Here is a 26,099-nt window from a genome sequence, read left to right on the forward strand (position 1 = left end):
GGGCCAGACCCAGAGCCCGAACTCCATGCAGTGCTACTGCTTTGAAACGCCATGAGGAGCAGGGGACCTGCGGGCTTGAGATGTTGCTACACTTCAAAGGCAGAAGCGCCCTTATCAACTAATCGATGCAAATTGCATCGACTATTCGATTAGCCAAATAATCGAAATTTTACATCCCTATTATGTATCCTGAATGTATGGGTGAATTCTTTGCAATATGCTGAAAAAACATCTTAGCCCCTATTCTAACATTTAATATTTTCTACCCTCAATGGCTACATAATTCAGCATGCACCACTATAACCTACGAATAAGATTATGCAATAGATATTTTATATTGCCTTGTAAACCAATTTTTTCTGTGAAGTTTCTCTCTCTCAAGATTCATCTTCATGCAATATAACGAGAAGTTGAACATTTAAAGAAAAATCCCAATGGTCTAACAGTACAGGAGCATCATAGTTTGAACAGCCTTACTTTCATATTGTGATGTTTTTCTCAGTGGGTAAATAGGGGAAAATTCAATTTTCAGAAGTGGTTACATTTATAATGAACCTTTCATCTAAAGAATCCATCTACATACAATATCACTACTAAAACACAGTCATTTTGCCAACGATCCTTAGCCGGGGTACATTTACCTCTGGGGGTATGCAAGAGGTCTTCCCTGGGGTAAATCAACTCATCTAGATATCTGTACTGTTTTACAATAGGCTACATAAACAGCACTAATCAAGTCAGTGCAAACTAAAATTTCATACAGACAATGACTTGTTTATATTGTTCCATATGCTATAAACTGAAATGTAAGTACAATATTTATTTATATTCCAATCAACTTTATAATTATCTGATAAAAATGAGAAAACAAACAATTTTTCAATAATAGTATGCTGTGACACTTTTTGTATTTTTATGTCTGATTATGTAAGCAAGTAGTTTTTAAACGAGGTGACACTTGGGGATACACAAGGCAAATAAGAATCCTGAAAGGGGAACAGAAGACTGGAAAGTTTGAGAACCACTGACCTATGCTACATGATGAATAGTACAGGGAAGAAAAAGTTTTGAACAGAGACCCTGGAATAAACTTCCATTCACATGATCAATACTATGGGATCTTGACAGTGAACTGCATGGGACTTAAGTTAGGGTACGTCTACACTACAGCGTTAGTTCGAACTAACTTAGTTCGAATTAGTTAATTCGAACTAAGCTAATTCGAACTAACGCGTCTAGAACTAAAAACTAGTTCGAATTAGCATTTTGCTAATTCGAACTAGCAAGTCCACATTGAGTGGACTCTGAACAGGGCTTAAGGATGGCCGGAAGCAGTGCCGGCAGGGCATAAAAGGAGGACTTAGAGCATGGAGATGCTGTCTCAGGCTAGCCGAGGGCTGTGCTTAAAGGGTCCCGACCCCCACCTCGGACACACAGTTCTCAGGGGTGCCCCGCTTGCAAAGAAGTTCTGGCTTGGAGTGCCCGGAGTACCCACACTGGGCACATCACAGCACTCGGCCATCAGCCCGGCTGCACTTGCCGCAGGCTGCCATCTGGGGAGAGGGGGCAATCAGGGGGCTGCAGGAGAGCTTCCACCCCCAGAAGCCCACAGAGCCAGCCCAGTCGTCCCCATCGGGGGCTCGTACCCCATTCCTCCCTCACCTCCTTCCACTTACCCTTCCCTAGCCCCCCTTCTTATTGATGTACAAAATAAAGATAACGTTTCTTCCAACATTGACTCTGTCTTTATTGAAAAAACTGAGGGAGACTGGGAAAAGGAGGTGGGAGAGGGGAAGAGAAAGGCTGGGAGAAGGGAGGGCAACTAACATGATGAGGGGTTGGGAACAGGTCCCAGATGAAGAAAGGCTACAGAGACTGGGACTGTTCAGCTTAGAAAAGAGGAGACGGAGGGGGGACAGGCTAGAGGTCTCTAAAAGCAGGGGTTGGGTGGAGAGGGTGCATTCATAAAAGTTCTTCCTGAGTTCCCATAAAGAAGGACTAGAGGACACCAAAGGAAAGGAATGGGTATCAGGCTTGAAACTAGTAAGAGAAAGTTGTTGTTGTTGACAAAGCAAATAGTTAACCTGCGGAACTCCTTGCTGCAGGAGGCTGTGAAGGCTACAACTAGAACAGAGTTTAAAGGGAAGTGAGATCAAGTCATGGAGGTTGGGTCCATGGAGTGGTATTAGCCAGGGGGTAGGAGTGGTGTCCCTGCCCAAAGTTTGTGGAAGGCTGGAGAGGGATGGCACGAGACAAATGGCTTGGTCACTGTCTTCGGTCCATCCCCTCCAGGGTCCCTAGGGTTGGCCGCTGTCAGCAAACAGGCTACTGGGCTAGATGGACCTTTGGTCTGACCCAGGACGGCCATTGTAAGCTCAGGGCTCAGGGTCGGGGGTCTCAGTGGACCCCCTTGATTTTCATGCACACCTGCTCCTGGGTGGCCAGGCTGGCAGCTCTCCTGCCCTAGCCGGCCACTTTCCTGTGCCTAGTGCGGAGATCGTGGACGAGGTCCACGATGTCCGTACTAGCCCAGGAAGGTGCCCGCCTCTTGCGGTCCAGGGCAAGCTCCCGAGAGCCGCCAGCCTGGTCCCGGGAAGACGGGGTGGGCTGGGGGGCATCGGGTGGGTGGCTCTGTGCCGTGCCAGGTTCAGGGTCTGCTAGCTGGGTGCTGGCAGGCTTGCACCTGGCACGGGCACCGTAGCCAGCCCGTGCCCCTTTAAGGGGTCCGGGGCCGGGAGGGGGGCATAGAGTTTCCCTGGTGTTTGCCAGAGTGGCCACCAGGGAAACCTGGGGAGGGCTAGCCTCCCACTAGTTGGAACTAAAGGGCTACACAGCCCTTAGTTCGAACTAGCTAGTTCGAACTAGGCTTAATCCTCGTAAAATGAGGTTTACCTAGTTCGAACTAAGCGCTCCGTTAGTTCGAATTAAGTTCGAACTAACGGAGCGCTAGTGTAGCGCCTAGGAAAGTTAGTTCGAACTAACGTCCGTTAATTCGAACTAACTTTGTAGTGTAGACATACCCTTAGTTACTTTGAAAGACTGAAGGGCAGAGCTGACTATTGAGAGGTCTGATCTTAAGTGCAAACTTGAGAATTAGCTTTTGAAAACCATCCACTCATTTTCACTAGGTTTTGGTATAGGACATTAGAAATTTTCAAGTAATCTCCCATCTCCAATTCCAACATGCATCAACTTTGCATTAGAACTACAGCTGCTTCCTAGCTTCTCGCTTCCTGGATGGGCAAAGAGCTGGAAAATTTTGCATCATTTTAAACTCCTCCCAGTTGCTTCAGGCAAATGCTTTAGCTGATGGCTAAAAGTATTTAGATGAAAGGATGTTTACTTGTGATGCAAGAGATGGAGGGTAAGTAATGTGTGGGAGAGAAGACAGCAAGGAGGTTCTCAGGATTCTAGCAGTGAAACAGTAAGTCGTCCTCCCCCCCCCCGGCACCCTCCAGGCAAGGGATGGGTGAGAGCCACCCACTTAAAAACATATACTGCTGCCCTAATTGTGTCTTATATTCAAGTCTAATTAAAACAAGTTTGAATAGGTGTGTATAAAAAGTAGCTAGATCACACAGATACTTTAAATAGAACCTGAAAATGGTTTGTGTCCTTTCTTGCTTATGATTTAAAAAATGCCTGAAAGGGTATGTCTCCCATAACCTTCCTATACAGGCAGTCCCCGGGTTATGTTCAAGATAGGGACTGTAGGTTTGTTCTTAAGTTGAATTTGTACGTAAGTCGGAACTGGCATCCAGATTCAGCCGCTGCTGAAACTGACCAGCGGCTGACTACAGAAAGCCCGAGGCAGAGTTTCTCTGCCCCGGGCTTCCTGGAATCAGCCGCTGATCAGTTTCAACAGCGGCTGAATCTGGACGCCTGGGACAGAGCAGCGGGGACCAACCCGGCAGCACCCCAGCTGCTCTACCACAGGTGTCCCCAAGTCAGTTGCTGCTGAAACTGATCAGCGGCTGATTCCAGGAAGCCCGGGGCAGAGCAACTCTACCTCGGGCTTTCTGTAGTCAGCCACTGGTCAGTTTCAGCAGCGGCTGACTGGGGGACGTCTGGGGCAGAGCATCTGGGGTGCTCTGCCCCAGGCGTCCTGATTAAGCCGCTGCTGAAACTGACCAGCAGTGGCTGAATCAGGACGCCTGGGGCAAAGCAGCTGGGGTGCTGCCAGGTTGGTCCAGTCGCGCCGAGGAGCGGCGCTGCAGGACCAACCCGGCAGCGCCCCAGCTGCTCTACCACAGGCGTTGGCGAGAAAAGCCTGGTCTGCTGGGGGGGGGGGGAGGGAAGGGAGGGGCGCACTAGCTGCGCCCCCCCCCCACCCCAGCAGACTAGGGAGACGTGGGCGGCGGGACCACCGAGACGCGCCGCGGTCCCGCCGTCCGCATCCTCTGCGGCTTTGCTCCACGTCTCCCTGGTCTGCTGGGGGGTTCCCCCAGCAGACCAGGGAGACGCGGAGCGGCTTTTCTCACCACAGAGGACGCAGGCGGCGGGACCACAGCGCGTCTGGGCAGTCCTGCCGCCCACGTCCTCCGGGGCGAGAAAAGCCCCGTTCGTAAGTACGGATCCGACATAAGTCGGATCCATGTAACCCGGGGACTGCCTGTATACTATCATCTTTACCTGGAAAGGGTATGATGTTCTTGGTTTTGTACATTAAAAAACCCCAGCTCTTTATCTACCTTTGAAGACTTTATGGTGACTGGAAAACTAGTGTAATGACTAATGCTATGAGTCAGTCATGGATTCCGTGATCTTGCAAGGCTTCTCTGACTGCCTGAAAATTATAATTAAGTCTGGGTGAAAGGGCTGAGGATCTCAGGAAAGGGACTATTGGTCAGTTTAAAACTCTTGTGTCTACTGAAACAAATTTAACTCCAATGCCTAAGACAGTGGTTCCCAGCTGCTGGGCCACAGCAGCTCTGGGGGCCAGGCCTGAGGTACACTGCTCTCACCGCAGCCAGGAGCAGGGACTCCTCTTGGCCATGGAAAAGTGCTTCCTTGCATGGCTGAGTCGCTTCCCACAGCCCTCCTGCTGCGAAGGGAAGCGCTCTTTGGGGTCAGGAGACACTGTGCCACACGCACACCTGGGTGTCTTTGCATGGGTGCCAAGATGTCACATCGGGACCCACTGGTGCCCGATTGACATGAGAGCTACAAGGAATGGGTCCCTGGAGCAGAGCTGAGGTTCCCATGTAGGTGTGCGCTGTGGAGACGGAGGGGGGGAGGGAAGGGGGAGCACAGTGCGCATGAGAGAAAAACAGAGAGAACTGCGTGTGCACAGTGCTCCCTGACAGCTAGTGGGGATAGGAAGGGAGGAAAAAAAGGCGGAGCATGTGCTTGCATAAAATATCCCTTGGGTACCAGGGAGAAGACCTGTGCATGCATACAGATCATTCTGAAGGTAGACCTGGAAGTCGGGAGGCAGTGCACGCACGTGACTGAGCTGGGTCTGAAGAAGGGCTGGTGGGGGGCTCTAAAGGGTAGGGGACTGGCACTGAAATGTTCAGGATGAAGGATGGGCACTGGGGGGCTCTGAGGGTGGGAGGCTGGTATGGGAGGTTGGGTGCAGGGGACTCTGGGGTCAGTGGCACTGGAGGCTCAGCTTCTGGTGGACTGGTAAATTCTATTTGAACATTCATCTTTTGCATAATGAATATGCAAATATAATATTACCAGTCTACTAAAAAGTTTGTGAATGGGTTTGGCGGTCCCCGGTTTCAAAAAGATTGGGAACCACTGGCTTAAGACACACTTGGGAGCACTGAATCTTTAACAAATATTCCTTTCTTCCATCATTTAAAGAATGAAAATAGCTCAAGATCTCCATAATTTTCCCAGCTGAGTTAGGTTGGGAAGAGGTAAACCTTAGCCACAAGAAAACATTTTCGTATCCCAAAAAGCTTTTTGCGTCTTCTTTGTATACCACCAAAAACAACAAAAGGACACACGCCCAATTTGTAGAAGATTGTTAACAGATGTTTATAAAGAGACTGTTACAATTACAGCCCATTCCCCCCCTTACGTGTCTTCAAAATAGGCTAAAACAAAAAAAACCAAAAAACAGTCCCCTCAAGAGGGTCGAGAGCTAATAATTGTCAAGGTAACTAGGTAGTTTCAGGTAAATTGAGTAAAAGAAGAGTGGCTTATTTCCACAATGCTGTTATACAAGAACTGACTCTTGCATGAATCAAGTCTGACTCTTGCATTAATCATGACAGGAGCAGACATGTTCCAATGTCTTTCCATAATCTGACTTCCATTATGAGATTTATTAACAGCCCACATACATTCAATCATAACTCTGCCTGCAATTTCAAGGGAGGTTTTTTTCTGCAATCCTCTTCCATATCATTCATGGAGTCTTTAAAGACCCATTCCTTTTCTAGATACAAGTCAACCAATTTTATAAATTTGATGGGACTCTTTCAGAGCCATAATTATGCTAGTCTCTTAGGGTGCGTCTACACTGAACCGTTATTTCGCGATAACTAGCATTATTTAAAAATAACATGAGAGTCTACACAGCCATTCCATTATTTTGAAATAACTTCAAAATAACGGACGGCTTATTCTGAAATCTGTAAATCTCATTCTACGAGGAATAACCTACACTAGGGAAGCCTGCCTTGGACTAATTTTGAGGCTATTTCGAAATAAGCGATTTCGGAATAACTATTCCGGAATGTCTTTTAATGACTCTTTATTACCAATTATTTTAATATTGTGTCATATAGGACCCTGTCATTTTTCAGACCCTGTCATTGTGGTTTGTGTAATATTATTCCATCCAACTTCAAAAGAATGACTGCTTAGTATAGATCTCTTCCCAAATACTCACTTTGGTGATGGCCTTTAAAATAGCAAGTCGATCCACAGGTGGTGGCAAACCCACATAGAGTGTTTTATCAAGTCTGCCAGGGCGCAGGATAGCTCGGTCAATTATGTCTAAGGGGAGGAAGAAAAAATATATTCCTGAAATTAGATGGAATAATAGAAGAGTGTATGGAATAAAATAAAATGTCTTTAAGATACTGTTTCAATGATACCTCATATCAATCAGGTTAAAAACAGAGAGAGAGAGAATCAACTGGGATAAATATTGGAGAAATTACAGTGAAAGAGGAGATTTTTTGTGTGTATGGTGGACCTGTGCAGTCAGGGTATTGGGATGCAGTCCGGGTATTGGGATGCAGTCCATAACAAAATATCACGAATTGCTGGATATTTACTACCAGATCTGCTGGGAATCCTCCTGGGGCTTCCACAGAAAAGGAAATGAAGACTCAATCTTTCATCTGTTGGTAGCTGTTCAGTTATTGATAGCCCATCATTAGAAAAATAAAAGAAAAATAGCTCAACTATAAAGGAATGCTTTAAAAAAGTGCCAGTGATTATGGAAAAATTAACACACCAATTACCCATCCAGCAAGACAGACAGAAAACAGAAATACTTACATATCTGGTTAACTTTTATTCAATACTCAAATAAAGCATATTCGTCTGCAAAAAAGAGGCAGCACAGCCGTCCAAGTGTTTTGAATATTAGTATTTGATCTGCATGTCTGGTCCATTAAATGTTTACACAGAGATTTAATTCAATTTAATAAAATCTTTAGAAAAGACATATTACAGGGCTATGTCTACACTGCCCTCTCTTGCACAAGAAAATATGCAAATGAGGTGAAGTGGTGAATATAGCTGTGCCTCATTTGTATACTTAATGAACTGTCATTTTGCACAAGAGGCTTTGGTGCAGAAAGGAGCTGTCTATATAGCTCCTTTTTGTGCAAAAACCCCCTCTCACGCAAGAGCCATTCTTCCTGAAAAAAAGCAGCAGAATGGCTTATACATCAGACGTATTACAGGAAAGAAAAACTTAAACAACAAATGATGCTGCATGACCTTTTGTTGTTTAAGTTTTTTCAGTTACAGACTAACACAGCTACCCCTCTTGAGACTTTTAAACAGGAAAGAAAAAGAAACAGATAGTAGGGATACAGAGATGGGAGCATTACATAAGAGGTAATTCAATCAGGGTGGATGCGAATAAGATGGTGAGAATACCTAAAGTGGAAAATTACTTATGGTAATAAGTGAACAATTCCCAAGCTCTATTCCGGGATGCTGCCAGCTGTGGGCGCTCCGCTAATTAGCTGGGTGGCCATCCAAGCGCTTAGGTGACAAGGAACAATGGTCCCGGGCCTCAGACCATCACTAACCCCTGCAAGCACCAGCAGCAGCCCAGGGCTACCCCGCTACAAGTACCCACAGCAGGCCTGTAGCCAGACAGACACCCCTTCCCCCCCATCACATCCATCTTATTTGGCTCTCTGAGGTTCCTGAAGCATACAGGACAGAGAAGGAGCAATAAAATCAGCATAGTCTATGATGGCTCATCTGATCCTGAGAATCTGAAAAAAAACAGATATGTGGAGAGAGAGCGATTAGGTCAGTAAGCTGGCCTCGAGGCTGCGAGAACTGCCCCGGCTGGCACCCATGTTGATTCGAACACACACAGTCCCTGGGAGAGGAATTTCCCACTGAGAAAAGAACCCCCAGTACTTCCAATTTAATCATCTCAATTCTCTCTTACAAGTGTAAATTCAGTTCACAACTCCCTTGTAAGAACTGGTCTCACAAAAGACAGACCAGCCCCATTTGGCATGACAGATAAGAAAGAGAAATACGTGACCCCATGGGTATATAAGATAGGTCCAGCACACACTCACTTTGAGTGTCATTCTACCCTCTACCTGCTGGTCGGGTTAGGTGTTTGACCTCCCGAGGTTCTATGGGGACGCCCACCTCGTATTTTCGTCTTTCTTAGGAATTGAGGGACCGGCCCTGGCCTGACATGCTGGAGTCGAGAGGCACAGAAGGGGGTAAAAATTGTACCTGGATGTGGTCCTCTGTCTTAAGTGTACACATAGAGTAAGCTGTTACTTGGTACCATTATTTCTATTTTTCTATCTTTATCTTCCTTGTAACCATTTTTAAGATCTATATTTTGCTAGTAGTTAAGAAATAGAACAATAGCCATTGCAACCATATGATTTATAAGCTTCTTCAAATAAACCTGTAACTGTTTAAGTTTTAACCTGACTCCTTCAGTTGCTGTAACAGAACCAGGCACAATTTAAAAGAACTTCAGCCGGTCTTAAGGGACAGATATAGGGAGCCCTGACCGTCAGCTGACAAGGCCCCCTTCCCCAATTTAGTCAGGGTGTATAGAATAAATCACAGACATGTCACGGGCCATGAATTTTTGTTTACTGCCGGTGTGACCTGTAGATGAGTTTTACCAAAAATATTTGTGACTAAACGGTAGCCTTAGTTATGGGGAAAGTTATGCCACATTAAGAACAGATGATAAGAAGTCAGTCCAACAGCTAAGAATTGCTTTTAGTGAAACAGTATCAAAGACTATAACTATGCACTTTTATCTGAACATCTCAAAGTGCTTTACAAATATTAAATTAAGCCTCACAATTCCCTTGTATAAGTATGATTCCCATTTTACGAACAGGAAGCTAAGAAAGGAGCAATTAAGTGACATGTCCAAGGATATACGTTAGTGACAAAGTCCAGTAAAACATGCAGTTCTAATACCCAGCCACTTGCTTTAACTACTCATCTAGGCTTCCTCTTATCCTTTTTTTTAGTCATTGGCACTTAAATGATCCTGAAAACCTGAACAATTCCATTTCTGATAGTCTCCAGCAGTACCTTTCTTTGCCTTCTCCAAGATTTTGGAAAAATTCAGACCTTACAGCAATGATTCTTGATGTTATTCTAAACAAAGGCCTGGAATCACTACAAAGTTAAGCTGACATCATGTAATCAAATGGAAGAGGGCACAGGAGATGCAGAGTTTTACAGAATCCCCTGTGTCAAGTATACGTACAACAGTTTATCAAAAGGTGGCATGTAAGGTCTCTACCAAAAGCCCATGGCCCACTAGTCATCATAATCATTTCATAATGTACATATGCATAAAATTTAAGGGGTTATGTATTTATAATACACATTATGTTCTAAAAGCCTTGGGCTTAGGGTAGATAACCAAGAGATATATTAAGTAGGTTCCATTCAAGCAGTGTGTAGCAGACAATTATTTCCCTCTCTGATCCTTGTGTACTGAGTGTTTTGTCTGGAAAATGATGGAAAAATTTTGCGAGCTAAGCTTCAAGAGACATGAAAGTATCTTGGTAACTAAGTCGAGGCCTTAGCAGTGTTATTTTATTTTACATGTTACCATTTGTTCCTAAATTTTGACTTGCTACTTTTCAAATCTTAAGTATCTAGTGGAACAAAGGCTAGACACGCTCAGAGGGTGTGTCTAGACTACAGGGTTTTTTTTTTAAAAAAAAGTGGCCTTTTTTCTAAAAAACTTCCTCTGCATCTAGACTGCTGCTGCGTTCTTTCAAAAGTAAATCGAAAGAACGTGGCAGTTTTTCCAACCATGGAAAACCTAATTTTATGAGGAAGAACGCCTTTTTTTGAAAGTGCTCTTTCGAAAAAAGGCACTATGTAATGCAAACTGTCCTTTTTAGAAAAAGAGCATCCAGATTGCCTGCATGCTCTCTTTCGAAAAAGCATCTTGCTTTCTCAAAAGTACTGGTTGTAGTCTAGATGCTCTTTTTCAAAAGAGGCTTTTTGTATCTTTCAAAAAGGCCTCTTTCGAAAGAGGCTTGCAGTCTAGACGTAGCCAGAGATTGGAGTGCCCAATTGCTAACATGCAGAGGAATAGCAAGGCTGAGAGGACAGTGTTCGCGTTGCTTGTGGAGTCAGAGGACTGAACCACAACATGTATAAGGTCTCCTCATGCTAAGGGTGGCTGGTAGCCAAGTGTCTTACAACCATGGGTACCTCCAAAAACCACAACTAATACACTTCTGGGAATCACAGTCCTGTGTAGGAGAAGACATTTTATGTCCTTACACACTTGGGTCACAATGGCTCCATTGTGGATTTTCCAATTCCAATAGGATTGCCCACTGACTGACAGCAGTCTGGTGTTGTAAATTTCAAGAGCATAATTGCCGCTTCACTTCTAGCACTCTTCATTTTAGTGTCCTTGCACTGGAAGGTTGAGGTGAGCTTGGCACACAGCCCCAGGAATATGGTCTTTTGTATCCAAAAGTTCTGCAGCCATTGCTTGCTTTTCCAAACCTGCATGATGGCGTGATCCCAACAGTCAGCACTCATTTCTTGGGCCCAGAAATATCACTCTGCCACATGGAGTGATTTCGGGAATGTCAGCAGCTATCTGGCATTTTTGTGCAGTCTCTCTCAACATCCAGTTATTGTTCTGTATCCTCCTCATTACAATCCCGATTTTGCAGCAATTCACCCTCAAGTTTCACAAATACTAGAGAACTGTGTGTCGTGTATTAGCACCAGGCAAGAAAATTGTGCTGAGCTCTGTAGGCTTGTGTCAGAGATGGTGGACATTGACAAGTGAACTATGGGAGAGTTTTAAAAAAATTAGGGGCTGTGAAAAGGATGATGGGATGTATGAAGTGGCATGGTGGGAACTTGACCCTAATCTTCCACAAGTTCCTGGACCGTGTGCTATATGCAACAAAGCACTGAAAAAATGTTCCAAAAGGGACTGTGCTAGATGGTAGTGTGCAGCACATTGAGAATCCTACCCAGCATGTGCCACACTTAACATCAATACAAGAACTCCTGGTATGTGCAGTGCTGAAGCAAGCAGTCAAGTGTGCATTTCAAGATTCTTGAACAACTGCAAATTTTGTAATTATAGTTGTCTATTTTCTCTGAGCAATTCCAACACATTCTCTGAATTCCAGGAGAGCCAGAATAATCTATGAAACATTTTGAGCTGCATCAGTTTAAGGATCACATTCTAAATAACTATAATAGCTCATTTTCTTTGGTTCATTTCTCACATAAATTCCAGATCTTTTCACCAAATACATTTTGAATAATGGGTCCTTATGCCATGTAATACATTTCTCTGTGAAGCCTGATGAGCTAGAGTCTCATTTTTTCCAAAAACTCATTATTAAACATTTGCTTTGGGCACAAAAACTCATTTCAAGGTACTGTACATACAAGAATAGATTTGTAAATTCTGCCAAAATATCAGTCTATTAATCCTCTTTTCCCCCCAGCTGTAACATCTAAATCTAACATCTTCATAAATGTGTTTCTTTCTGCACCCAAATTATTAGTTGGTCATTATCTTTAAGTGATTATACATAAACTGAAGTGTTGGAGCATAAGCTTTCGTGGGCAAAGACTCACTTCGTCATATGCATGACATGCATCTGACGAAGTGGATCTTTGCCTATGAAAGCTTATGCTCCAACACTTCGGTTAGTCTATAAGAGCCACAGGACTCCTTGCCGCTTTTGCAGAGTCAGACTAACATGGCTACCCCTCTGATACTTGACTACATAAACTGAGTATTTCACACTGTGCAATTATATCCTGCAACATTCTTTATTCAGTGCTCTCAGTATGCATCGTAAGGGAATTAAAATCCTGATCAAGCACTCAAGATCTCGCATTGTCATCAATGGGCACAATGAAACAATAACTTCTATGTAAATTAAATAGTCTCCTGGATATTTGGCACTAAGGGAAAAAGTTACTGTATGCCACCAAGATGTAAGTTCCCTTTTGTTATTGCAAACAGTGTACTTGAGTCACAGAGTGTACTTTTCTAATAGCCTTTGTTTGGAGTACATTAAGTATTTTCAGGAAGTACTTGTTTCCAGGAGCAGATTCCAACTACAGACCCTGCCTTGGAGCCCATAGATGTGCTCCTAGCAAGTAACAGCTAATAAATCACTGCAGTTAGACAAAGCCTATGGGGAACATGAATATGACCTGGAATAAGCCATTAAAGCAGTAGAAGTATTTGTATTCTTGAACATAAACTTGTGTTTTTCAGAACAGCAGTACTTACACTGCCAAAACACCTCCACCTCACAATTCACATTTGGACGCATTCTGTTCATAGTGAGTGAGAAAGCCCATTTGGATCCAGATTGCACATTTCCAACAACAGATTCCAATATTACTTAAAGGTATGTGATACTGAACTGAACCTGTATCAAGTAAGAAGTTCTCTGCTTGTCAGGGTTAACATTCTAGGCGAATGAGCAGATGCCTGTTCTTTTAAATCTGGTACATTTGACAATGTACCAGACACCAAATAAGAAAATTTTAAGGGTACTTTGACAGTTACAGGAAATTAGATTAAAAAATATAAGGTGTGATGAGGTGATGAAATGCCCACATTGTCTCATAAGAAGCCTTTGCTCACAAGTTTTGAACAGCATGATAAAACAGTGCCAAGCAGGGACTACAAATGCAACTGGAGCAGTGACATGTAGCTTTAAGAAATACAAAAGGGGCAGCAGTAGCTCAGACCCCCCCCTGGAATTACCCCTCCTTCAAGCACTGTCAGGCCCAAAATCATACATGGGAGAGCCTCACTTTGGTCATACACCAGTGCCCATGGTGCTCCACCCTTCAGAAAAGGAGCTACTGGAAACTCAGCTGGGAGGACCAGAGACAAACAGTTGCAGAAGGGATCCTTGGGCACTGATAAGACCAGACTACTTGCTTCAGGTTTTATTCTGGACATTATTTTCCCTGTGTTGACAAGTTTACACTCTATTTCCCATCCTCCCAGTCTCTTTACTTCAGCCTCACTTCAATATGCCTTACATGGTTGCCTTCTCCTCACTACCTTATCCCCTCACTTCAATGTCTGCTCTCCCTTCCTTTGTCTCTATTTGAATCCTTTTTAACAAAACCTCACCCAAATTAAAAACCTCCCATAAACACCAAAAACTTGCAGACTGACACAGCATTTGTAGACCTTCACATTGTTCATGTTAAGTTCTCTTTCTGTATCCACTCTTTGCCTTGTCAATAAAATTATTCAGGAAAATTAATGTTTCTTACTCTGTTTGTACAATGCCTAGATTGAAGAATGGGCCCTGGCCTCAGTTTGGTCCATGGGCAATTCTGTTATACAAATAATTGAATGAGTGAATTTTAAGAAGTGTCATGTTAAAAGAAAAGGATAGTTTTATGTCTTAAACAGAGACGCTGTCACTCTCATATATGAACATCACCCAGTTGGAGAAATCTATGGCAGCAAGTCTCAGAGCTCAGGTCTACAGACTTGGGCTTGCACTGTTGTGCTAAAAATAGTCATGCTGATGTTTGGGCTTGGGCTGGAGCCTAGAGTGCTAGGCTTTAGAATCAGAAGCTTCAGCCCAAACATCTATACAGCTATAGATGGGAGTACAAAGGGAGTACAAGTCTGTAGTCCAGAGTTCGTAGACGTGTTATCAAACCTTGATAGGTTTCTGCTTGCCATGGAGACATTAGGGATGCTAAGTATCAGTTAATTAACTAATTTAGTAGTCGATGAAATTTCCATCAACTACTTGATTATTCGGGGGGGGGGGGTGCACTTCCACTGCAGCTCTGCACTTCAAATGTAGTAAGGGGTTAGCTCCTGGGGGAACAGTCCCAGCTCACGCCTCCCCCAGACCGCTGCAGCTTCAAAGTAGGAATAAGAGATCCTCCGGAAAAGGGCTTTTTTCCGGAGGATCGGGGCCAGTGTAGATGCTCTTTTCCGGCTTTTCTAAAAGCCGGAAAAAAGCGGCGGACATTTTTATTTAAATGCCGCGGGGGATATTTAAATCCCCCGCGGATTTCCCTATTACGACCTGTAAAATTAGCATGCCCCTTTCGGAAAAGGGGCCAGTGTAGACGTACCCCCACAGTGCTTTTATCTACACAAAAAGATTAGCTGAAAATCACCTGAACTCTTCTGAATATTAAGCAATGCAAACAAAAAATATGAGCAAGACAATAAATCTGCTTTCAATGTCACAATCAGTTAAGCCTTAAATTAGATTATATAAATTAGGGTTTTAAAACAATCTTAATGTAGAAATTATTTTTTACTTCTCTATGAAACAATGTTTGAGTTTAAACATTTCCTGCAGCGTTTGCACCCCAAACACCGACATTGTGTTAGTGAATGAGAACCAGAAAACGACTCTTCATTGTTCAATCAGACAAAAACATAAGTAGTAAACATAAATGGCAAAGCGTTAGAGGGTTCTTTCAATTGTAATGAGCTAAGGTGGTGTTAGTAACTAGGGGTATGTCTACACTACCACCCTAGTTCGAACTAGGGTGGTAATGTAGTCAACCGGAGTTGCAAATGAAGCCCGGGATTTGAATTTCACGGGCTTCATTTGCATGTTGCCGGGCGCCACCATTTTTAAATGTCCGGAGTACAGGTAGTTCGGAATAGGAAGCCTAGTCCGAACTACCTAGTTCGTGCCGCGTGTAGCCGCGGGGCACGGAGTCCGAACTAGCGGACATTTAAAAATGGTGGCACACGGCAACATGCAAATGAAGCCCGGGAAATTCAAATCCCGGGCTTCATTTGCAACTCCGGTTGACTACATTACCACCCTAGTTCGAACTAGGGTGGTAGTGTAGACATACCCAAAAGTACCAATAATTGTTTTTAAAATATATTAATTTTAAACCTGAATCTCTTTGTGGAAAAAAGCAAACTTTTGTATTTTTTTGTCTCTCACCTGGCCTGTTGGTAGCAGCCATAATGAAAACCTGCCGACGATGTTCTAGACCATCCATCTCTGTTAGCAACTGGTTTACCACACGGACACTGGCACCAGCCTGAAAACAATAATGTGGTTCCAGCAAAATTGAGAAAGCAAGCACGAATGTGAATTATTTAAATATAGAAAAATGATCATCTATCCCAATAGCCTGTCTTCCAACAGTGGCCAATGCCAGATGCCCCAGAGGAAGTGAACAGAAACAGGTAATCATCAAGTGATCATTCTCTTGTCATCCATTTCCAGCCCCTAGATGTCCAAAGTCCTTTTAATCTCTCACAAAGGCTAGGGATACCATTCCTACCCATTTTGGCTAATAAGTATTGATGGACCTAACCTCCATGAATGTATCTAGTTCTTTCTTGAACACTGTTTAAGTCCTGGTCTTCACAACCTTCTCTGGCAAAGAGTTTTTTATAAAATTTATACATTAATGGAGATTGCCTATCTCCTAGAACTGGAAGGGACCTTGAAAGGTCATCAAGTCCAGTCCCCTGCCTTCACAGCAGGACCAAGTACCATCCCTGACAAAATTTTGCCCCAAATCCCTAAACAGCCTCCTCAAGGATTGAACTCTCAACCCTGGGTTCAGCAGACCAATGCTCAAACCACTGAGCTATCCCCCCCCAGAGGTTGACTGTGCACAGTGTGAAGAAAAATTTCCCTTTGTTTGTTTTAAATCTGCCACCAATTAATTTTATTTGGTGACCCCTAGTTCTGATGGGAACAAGTAAATGACTTTTCTTCATTTACTTCCTCTATATTTACTTCATGATTTTACAGTCTTCTATCATATCCCCCTTTAGTCTCCTCTTTTCTAAGCTGAAAAGTCCAAGTCCTTTTAATCTCTCTTCATAAGGCAACTATTCCAAATCCCCGATCATTTCTGTTGCTTTTTTCTGAACCTTTTCCACTGTCAATATATATATTTTTTGCGATGAGGTGATCACATCTGTAGGCAGCATTTAAGATGTGGGTATTTATACAGAGGATTTATACAAAGGCAATAAGATATTCTCGGTCTTATTCTCTCTCCCTTTTTAAATGATTCCTAACAGTGTTTGCTTTTTTTGACTGCTGCTGCACACTGAGTGGATGTTTTCAGAGAACTATCCACAATAACTCTGATCTCTCGAGTGGTTATTGCTAAATTAGTCCCCATCATTTTGTATCTATATTTGGGATTATTTTTTCCAATGTGCATTACTTTGCATTTATCAGCATTAAAATTAGTTTGCCATTTTATTGCCCAAATCAAATGGCAGAAATACACACGTTATTGTAACAAGCAAACAAACGTTTAAAATCATAGGAATCCCAACTATGAACCACGAGAATTGTTGCTCTGATCCTGGAACAAAGGCAAAAGAGAACTAATTTCCTTTTGCTTGATCACTACAGGACAGGGAGTCCTCAAAATAATGTTGAGGAACTATACAGAACTAGGATCTGATTCACTACTACATTAGTCCAATTTTATGCTGATATGATTTAACTGAAGCTACACCAATGTACAAACTAAAATAACAAAATAGTGAAACCGGCCCACAGTGTTTACATTTATTCGGGCCTCAAAACTTTGTCCTGCGGAGTTCACATCAGGGGTCTGGTGGGAACTCATCAGCTTGGCTATGCTTTGCAACAATATAAATTTTTTCACTTTCTGGTGGAGAGATAAGAGCAGCCTTCCTAACCACAGCAAGGAGTTGCACTCCCAATCCACAATTGACAATGTGCAGTGACTCCATGACTACACAGATGGCAACTGTAGAAAACTTCAAAAGGGGCTGAACATCCACATCCACCTGTGCTCATCCAAATAAAAGGCATGCTCTACACTTAAAATTAGCCTAATTTCAGACACTGGTATAGTTACTATAGCCCAAATCCCTAACATATATAGAAGGAAAGCTGCAATTTGCAGTGGTGGAACTCTGGTTTCATGAAGGAGTCAGCTCCACCTGTGCAAATTGCAGCTTTCCATATATACCAGGGTTTCCTAACCTATGTGCCAGGACCCATATATGGGTCGCCGTTACATTTCAAAAGGGTCGCCAGTTGGCTCTTAAGGAGACATTCACACATTTTTTGAATTCCCCTGGGTCACCATGTCTTCCTGAATTGTCAAAATGGGTCCCCCTCTGGAAAAGGTTGGGAACCGCTGGGGATTTGTGCTACTACAGCTACACCAGTTATTTAAACAAGACCCAATTCCACATGTAGACGATGCTCAAGATTCTCTTCCACAAGTCAATCAAGGCAGATGGGTGTCTCATTAGAAAAGGATCTAGGAAGGCCATATACCCCACTCTGCTCCTTACATAAAACATTTCCTTGATTGGTTCCATCAGCTAGACTCAGCCTATGTGACACTAAGGAGCTTTTGTTTCCATTATTATTGCCATCAGGGTTCAGGATTTGCTCCTAAGTTAGCTACTACACTAAAATGCACCCTATTTTCCATTATGGCTTTCCAGCGACAAGAGATATTGAGACACCTGAACTAACATTTCAATTGGAAAAATTTTCCATCATCTGGGAGCCATTTGCATATAGCTATGAGTACAAATATCAGCAGGTAGGTATCATACCCAATTACACATTTAGTGATTGCATTTGTATCTTTGGCTTAAATTTGTAGTAACCCTGTAAGAGAATTACTGTTACCCAGAGACAGAAAATTTACATGGCTTCTCTACTGAGTGGTCTGTGAGGAGGGACCAGTGAGCAGTATTTCAAAGTTTACACAACATACTCCCCACTCTTAAACCCACAAAAGAGAAAAGTTACTTGTACAGATATTTTCAAACTCACCTCCCGGTCCGATCTCCGAGGGCACAAAGCATCAACTTCATCAAAAAATATAACGCAAGGGGCTGAATTTCTGGCCCGCTGGAATACCTGACGGACAGCACGCTCACTTTCACCAACATACTGAAATAAGCAAAACATAGCACTTAATGAAACTATGAGAGGCGTCTACATTTTGCCTTTTTGCCTTAAACTCCAATTTAGCCCATAATTTAAGAGACAGAAGGAGTCACACTTTTGCAAGTTCACTGAATTTAAGTCTGCCTCATCACTTGTTTTTAATTGGGGACAGATTTACATCTGAACTGATTATGTTTGTGTTGTCTCACAGTTATACATACTCATCTTACCAAAAGTGTTACATGCAACACAGTTTCAGTGCCAAACAGGCAAGAAGCCCCCACTTTTTTTTTAAATGGATAACTGAGGCATTTTGACTAAGAATTAATAGTTACATTCTTCACTAGAACCTTTGTGGCTCTTTAGCTGGCCACATCATATTAGTTATTAAAGTCATCCACAGATTGCATCATCTGAAGTTCATATTGCAATTACAAGAATATAGAAAGAAGTAGATGTGAGAGGTTGACACAAAAATAGTAATTACTTGCAAAAATAATTGTTCAAGTTCTGAATAGCAATTTTTCCAAACATGTTCATTTACCATTGTTACTCTTTGAATTCATTTATCTTTAAACCTCTCAGAGTGCAAGAGTTAGAACAGTTCCTCTTTGTACTTAAGGAGACAGGGATTCCTACTATAGTGGATTTCTCTTTCCCTGCCTAACAGCATCACTTTCAGCAGACTTGAGGAAGCACAATAGAATCAATCAAATCCACTGTTTCTGATGTATACTTCACCCCTACTGATAAGTAGTTAAGTACTACACTTCTCCACCAACTGATTTGAAAAACTAAGACTTGAAGTCATTATGCTCAGCTTAACGCTCTTCCTTTGAATCAACTGTGTCACATATTAAAATTTAATTATTGTCAAGTACATCTAACCTGAGTGCTCAGAAATTTGAGACTCTGAAGCTTCAAACTAGTACTAATCATTTATCAGAAAAAGCAATGACATTTAAGCTACATATTATGAACATTAACATATTTTTCTGATGTTTAATCCTCTATTAAAAGTAAATTGGGAATGAGTTTTGATAAAATTTTCAAACATGGTTGCCTGAAGTTACCTTAGTAGTTAGCTTGCTTTGGTATATGGAACAATTTGTAGATATGCTGAGGAACTACAGCTCTCATTATGAATAAAAATTTTGAGTTTGGCCCTACTTACAAACAGGCTATGATGCAAATAACTGTCTACTTCACCAGGAAACCCTTGCCTCATTTTCTTTTCCATGAAAGATCATTTGAGCTGAGACAGATCTAAGCCACCTAAAATTCCTCTTTCTAAAGAGCCTTGCCACAAAGGCTATAAGAACCGGGAAGAGGTTATACAATGAAATTTTTGTTGTGCAAACAATCTTCTGTACACTGTCCCCTGTAAACTGTGTGCTTGGGTGGCCACCCAAAAGAGATTCAGATGCCGTCCAAATGATTAGCAGAGCAATCAGAGCTCGCAACATGTGTTTATTTTGGTGGTGCAGATCTGCACATGCATCAGTGCACATAAAATATATTCTGCACATGGATGGAAAAAACTAGATAGATTGCATCTGTGTAATTATTAAAATTCTAACTTGTGCGAGGCTTTGGCTAAGAATCCAATTCAAAGTGCCACGAGCAACACTTACCATATTTAACAGTTCAGGACCTTTCACAGAGATGAAGTTCAATCCAGATTCATTTGCTACAGCCTATCAAAAAGATAAAGACAGTTATATCCAGCTCCCACTCCTGGTCTTCAGTAAACTTTCTGAAGTCCCTGAGGAATCATCACAGTAAAATGCAATTTATTTCCTCTCCTTGATTATTTTGGCAAGATTGAAAATACTGACACTGAGATGGGATATTATTTTTCATCTGTCCACTGAACTGTAAAGAATATCAATGAAAAGGACATAATCTGTCAAACTTTAGTCAACATTTACAAAACTCTTCTTATCCCCTTCTTTATAATGCAAAACAACAATTAATTTTGGGTTGATATAAATCAAAAAGTTTTTGATTTTTAAAACCATCTTGGAGAAATGAAAAGGCAAAAAAAATCATTTTGGGGTCAAACAAAACATTCTGTTTCTGAGGTTTTTAACTTAAAACAAAACTGACGTGAAATTCAAAAAAAGTTATTTCAATGTTCTCAGGATTTTTTTTGGCAGGGGGGTGGAGGGTGGTGCTGAAAAACTTTTTGAAATGCCATACAAATTCAAAAAATGTTTCAACACATAGCTAGCTAGCTAGCTAGATATGGCAAAGAAAGCTTCATCAAAAAATTATGCCCAGTTCTATTTTTAAGACACTGGCTGCATAACTCTCAATGATTGATTGGAGCTACACAGAAGTTTCATCCCATAAACAGCACACAGTATTTAAAAAAAAAACCAACCAATCAACCAAAAGCAGCTCTGAAAATACTATGTGTTGGACAGGGAGGAAGGCCATAAGAAAATGTAATGCTCTAGCAGAAATGCCATAGTATTTGCAATAGAAAGTATGTGGTAAAGAAAAGTGAGCACAGCCAATCAAGTCTGACCACATCCCCCATAATGGAAGACTCCACAGTGATGGGCGCCTTGCAAATAAACTATTTTCTTTGCTCTCTTTACTATTTTATTCTTTATAATCTATTTCATTTTTGTCTTGTTTTTTCTTCATTTAAGTGAAACTGTAATTATTTTACTAAGAAACTGTATAACTTCTAAAGAAATGCTTGTACTTCAACTCCTGATGGGGGAATTACAAGAGTTCAACTCCTATCACATGACCTGGACCCATTTATTTTCTGCCAGAAGAGCACTGATCATTCTTACACTCCTACCTTTGCCAGCAGTGTTTTTCCACACCCAGGAGGTCCTGCAAGTAGAACACCAGCTGGAGCTGTTAGGCCAAGAGCTTTGAATTGCCCTGGATTCCGCACAGGTGCCTATAACAAAACCTAAATCAGTTGTAGCTGTTCTGAATTTTCATTTAACTGCAAGTTAGAGCTAAAGCAAAAGCTGTGTAACTATGCACTAAAATTCAACAACAAAAATATGGGCATAATTTAGGAGCAGAAAAATAGGTGAGTAGGGACCAGCTTGCAGAAACAACTGACTATTTTATGCATGATTTAGGTGCAATCATTGACTTTAAACACTGTTTTATTAAAAACCTGTTGCTTAAACTGGGTATTCATAGTGAATATATGTAAAGACTTGCTAAGGAAGAGTAAATTGCAGTGAAAAATACATGTGCAATTATTTTACATGTTATAAGATAAAATTTAGTAAACGGTCAGAAAAAATGAATTTTGCTCTAAGATTTAACAGTTCAAAACCATTTTTGAAGTATAAGAATGATATACATTTCCCAATAAATGTTCCATCATTACTTAAGATCATTTAGCTAAAACTTAGAAAGTTAGCTACATATGTTCATTCATAAAGTTATTAATATTTCAACAGCAGTAAACATCACATATGACAGAAGTTTTCAGAGCACTAGAACTAAGGCCTCACAGAACTGGTGTCAGGACCTCAATCAAGGCATATGGAAGCATGGATAAAAATTATGCATTAATACATTACAGATAAGTGCAGAAGGACTCCGTGTACTCTTGCCATGGCATTGGCATTAGAATCCATCCCTTGACAAAGAACTATGCTCTAGAAAAGTGTTTCTCAACAAGTGGTACGAGTACCCTTAGGGGTAACTTGAGAGAAGTCTGGAGGGTAGTACGTCAACACAACTGAAATTTGGAGAAAACTGAATTTTTGTTTTATGTTTTACAGCGCATTATTATTTTTGCACTTTTTACACCCAAAAATTTCATTACTCGCCTGGCTATGATTAAGTTGTTTACACAAATGTGTTGCAATGATAGGAAAAAATGTGTGTGTCTGAAAACTTTAGGTAGTAGGGGTACTTATTTTTTTTAAAAAGGGGTACTTTATAAAAAAAAGGTTGAGAGAAACTGCTCTAGAACAGGGGTCAGAAACCTATCCAAAGTGGCGTGCTAAGATTTAATCCTTCTGCCATGGGCCATGCCATCTCTCGGGAGGAGGAGAAGGGCTCTCTCCACCATGTGGCCTGTGGACTCCCAGGGTCAATGCAAACCTTTCCACAGACTACCAGTTGCTAATGAAAACACCATTAATTACATAATTACGCCTGAGCCATTTTGCTAGTGCTGCAGCTGGGTAGAATGGTTTAATTTAAATTATTAAACAGATTACGTGTTTTAACTTTCTCATGTTTGTTTATCAAATTTCATTTTAAATAAAGTAAAATATTATGTCCAACACAAAAGGTTTCAATGTTTTTATTTATGGAAAGGGTGAGGAACCTTTTCTGGGTCGAGGGTCACTGACCCACAGAAAAATCAGTTGAGGACCACACAAGAAAGAAGCACAAAAACTCCTCCCAAAACCCCCAACCCTCACTGATGTGGCCACCAACTGAGACACCTCACTCTTCTGGCACTCCAGCCCCCCACGGGGAAGGGGAAGGGAGAGGGAGGACTGAGGCTCAGGGCTTCCCATAGGCCAGATTTACTTTTCTGGAGTTCCAGAGTTAGTGGATTTTGTGGTCACCATTCAGCTCTGGGGTGGGAACAAAAATGAGCAGTTCAATGCGTGGGACAGAGCTGCCAGTGAGTGGGATAAGGATGCAGGATCTGGATTGGCTGGGGTTCAGGACTGGGTGAGGAGGGCAAGTCTGGAAGGGAGTCTGTCAGCAGGAGAGTGTGTGGAGTGGGAGTATGAGAAGGAGGTTGGGGGAATAACACACATTGGCTGTGTCTACATTGGTACCCTTTTCCGGAAAAGGGATGCTAATGAGACAAGTCGGAATTGCAAATGCTGCGGGGGATTTAAATATCCCTCGCGGCATTTGCATGAACATGGCTGCCGCTTTTTTCCGGCTCGGGGCTTTGCCGGAGAAAAGCGCCAGTCTAGACGGGATCTTTTGGAAAATAAAGCCTTTTCCGGAAGATCCATTATTCCTGATTTTAAGAGGAATAAGGGATCTTCTGGAAAATGCTTTATTTTCCGAAAGATCCCGTCTAGACTGGCGCTTTTTTCTGGCAAAGCCCCGAGCCGGAAAAAAGCGGCAGCCATGTTCATGCAAATGCCGCGGGGGATATTTAAATCCCCCGCGGCATTTGCAATTCCGACTTGTCTCATTAGCATCCCTTTTACGGAAAAGGGTGCCAATGTAGACACAGCCAAAAGGTGACAGAGAATGAGAATGCAGCCAAATAGCTAGTTGGGGAGGGAGGCAAAGAAGTGGAGAGTAAAGGAAACTGCAGTGTCTGCAAAGTAAAATTGTATCCCCCCCCTCACATCTTTCCTCTGCTTCGATCCCCCCCAGCCTGTTCCCTGCATTGCTCCATGCCCCTCAATGAAACTCCTGCCCCCTCCTTCACCTCTCCTCCTTCCCCCACATCTCTGTGCCCCCCAGCGCACTCACTGGCAGGGCCGCAGCGCTGAGACTCGCATCCCCATGGGAGCAGTGCAAGGGCAAGGAGAGGCGGGGGGAGGGAGGGAAGTAGGGGAGGGTTAGAAAAGAGTCTCTTCCCTCCCTGGCCTAGCCCTTTGCCTGCAAGCTGTGGTTCCGGGGCTGAGGTAGACAGAGCCTGGGGCTGCCCAGGGTTGGCTTCAGCCCAGCCGGGTGCAGCGGGGCTCTGGGGAAGGGGCTCCCCACCTCCACACACAGCTCGCGGGAAGCAGTGTGGTGCAGCCTGGGCTCCAGTGCTTCACATGGGCCAACCGCCCAGCCCCCCCCCCCTCCCCAAAGCAGGAAGCAGCCCCAGGGATGCGCGTGTGCACAGGCCTCTCCCGCCCTGCTCCCCCCGCAACGCATGGAGGGAGGGTGGGGTTGAGCTCCTGCCCCACGTGCCCCGTAAAAAGAATCTCCTCACATACGCATGTGTGCCAGGAATTCCCGACCCCTGCTTTAGAATGTAAGTTTTCAATTTAAAAGTAAAATATTTTCCTAGCCTATCTTGCTATGAAGACAAAACATGGAAACGTAAGGAGTGTATAAATCAATGTAACTATCTTCTTGAATTTACAGATATCTTAAATATCAACACCACTAGCTATTTCACTGGGAGGCATGTATCAATGTTCATGTCACACTCCCGTCAGTACTTCCAAATTGGAGAAGCTAACGATCCAACCAACAAACCAAATTTGGTGATCAAGCCTTGTCACGTGCCACCTTAGGCATGTTGGGCAGGCACTAAGATGACAACTATTTCACTGCTGGTCTTTTCATAGAAGCAGCACCCAGCTAATATGCTTATCCTACAACACCAAACTGCGCCTCATTCTTCCAAAGTACCACCTATTCAGTTATCCGAACACAGCTGCCAAAACTTCCATGACACGTCAGGTGCAGTTATTCATTACTTTCAAAATACACCAAAAACTCGAAGAGTGGGACAGTGTAAAACAAGTTAGATTCAGAAAAAACAGATCTGTTTGATTGCATTATGATTTATTTTCATATTTGTTAGATGTCTGAATGCTATAATTTTAAATGAAAGTGCAAAAGAATTCCCAGTTTGCTACACCAGCATGCAGCAGAATCCTGGGACCTTCAATAGAATTTAGGACCAGTATGCTTTGGAACTCATAAAACCCTGGGTATATGCCCAAAGAAAATACCATGTAAGTTTGACTCTGGCTAGATATCTTAGCATTGTACCACCTAACAGTTCTTTAAAACAGCATTCATGCCTACCAATATTGCCATTGTGAGCTCCTCCCGAATGTCCTCCAGGGCTCCAACATCGGCCCATGTCACATCAGGGACTGTGACAAAGCCTTCTCTCTTGGCGGAAGGCTGCACTGAAGACAGCGCAACAATGAAATCATTCATTTCGATGCAGAGCTTCTGCAGCTGCTCTTCCAGCAGGGGATTTTCATCCTTTAGCAATTCCAGCAGCCTCTGCAATTCATACTGAGGGGGAGGGAAGCAGAAAGAAGAAAGAACGGACAAGATTTTAAGCTCTAAGAACAAAGTCATTTTTCTTTGGCTGTAGGGGAAACCCTGAGCCTACCAGAATCCAACGTGGCAATATTCAAGACACAGTATGTGAGAATTTAACACTGGAAAAAGGTGACAGATCAACTTATCTGGGGGTATGTCTACACTAGCCCTCTAGTTTGAACTAGAGTGGCTAATGTAAGCATTCGAACATGCAAATGAAGCCTGGGATATTTAAATCCTGGGCTTCATTCGCAAGTTCGAATGCCTACATTAGCCACCCTAGTTCAAACTAGGCGGCTAGTGTAGACATACCCTCGGGTCTTAGTTCAAATCTATCAATATCGATATGCACCTACATTCTCAAAACAAGTCCAACAGGGGCATTGGTAATGAAAACTTCCTCCCACACTGCTCCAGAGAGAGTTCTCTCCAGGCTGTACACGCAATCTTGACCCTTTTATGGGGTCTGCCAACGAATCTGTTTACATTCATTAATTCTTTTTTTTTTTTTTTAAGGTCATTGCTCAG

The 26,099-nt window shown here is 42.7% G+C and overlaps 1 protein-coding gene across 2 annotated transcripts in view; it reads right to left on the bottom strand.

The window, feature by feature from the left end:
* The window catches only part of NVL (nuclear VCP like), an 84,136-nt gene that overhangs the window by 29,081 nt on the left and 28,956 nt on the right, over positions 1–26,099 (bottom strand). For both annotated transcript variants that reach the window (XM_006133417.5, XM_075925268.2), the window contains exons 14-19: positions 25,323–25,541; positions 21,415–21,519; positions 20,231–20,293; positions 18,480–18,599; positions 15,624–15,723; positions 6,851–6,957 (exon numbers count right to left, since the gene is read on the bottom strand). In XM_006133417.5, coding sequence (XP_006133479.3) covers positions 6,851–6,957; positions 15,624–15,723; positions 18,480–18,599; positions 20,231–20,293; positions 21,415–21,519; positions 25,323–25,541 — 714 coding nt within the window. The remainder of the gene's footprint in view (positions 1–6,850; positions 6,958–15,623; positions 15,724–18,479; positions 18,600–20,230; positions 20,294–21,414; positions 21,520–25,322; positions 25,542–26,099) is intronic.

This window comes from Pelodiscus sinensis, chromosome 3, assembly GCF_052426305.1.
Source record: "Pelodiscus sinensis isolate ZL-2025 chromosome 3, ASM5242630v1, whole genome shotgun sequence".
Lineage (NCBI taxonomy): Eukaryota > Metazoa > Chordata > Testudines > Trionychidae > Pelodiscus > Pelodiscus sinensis.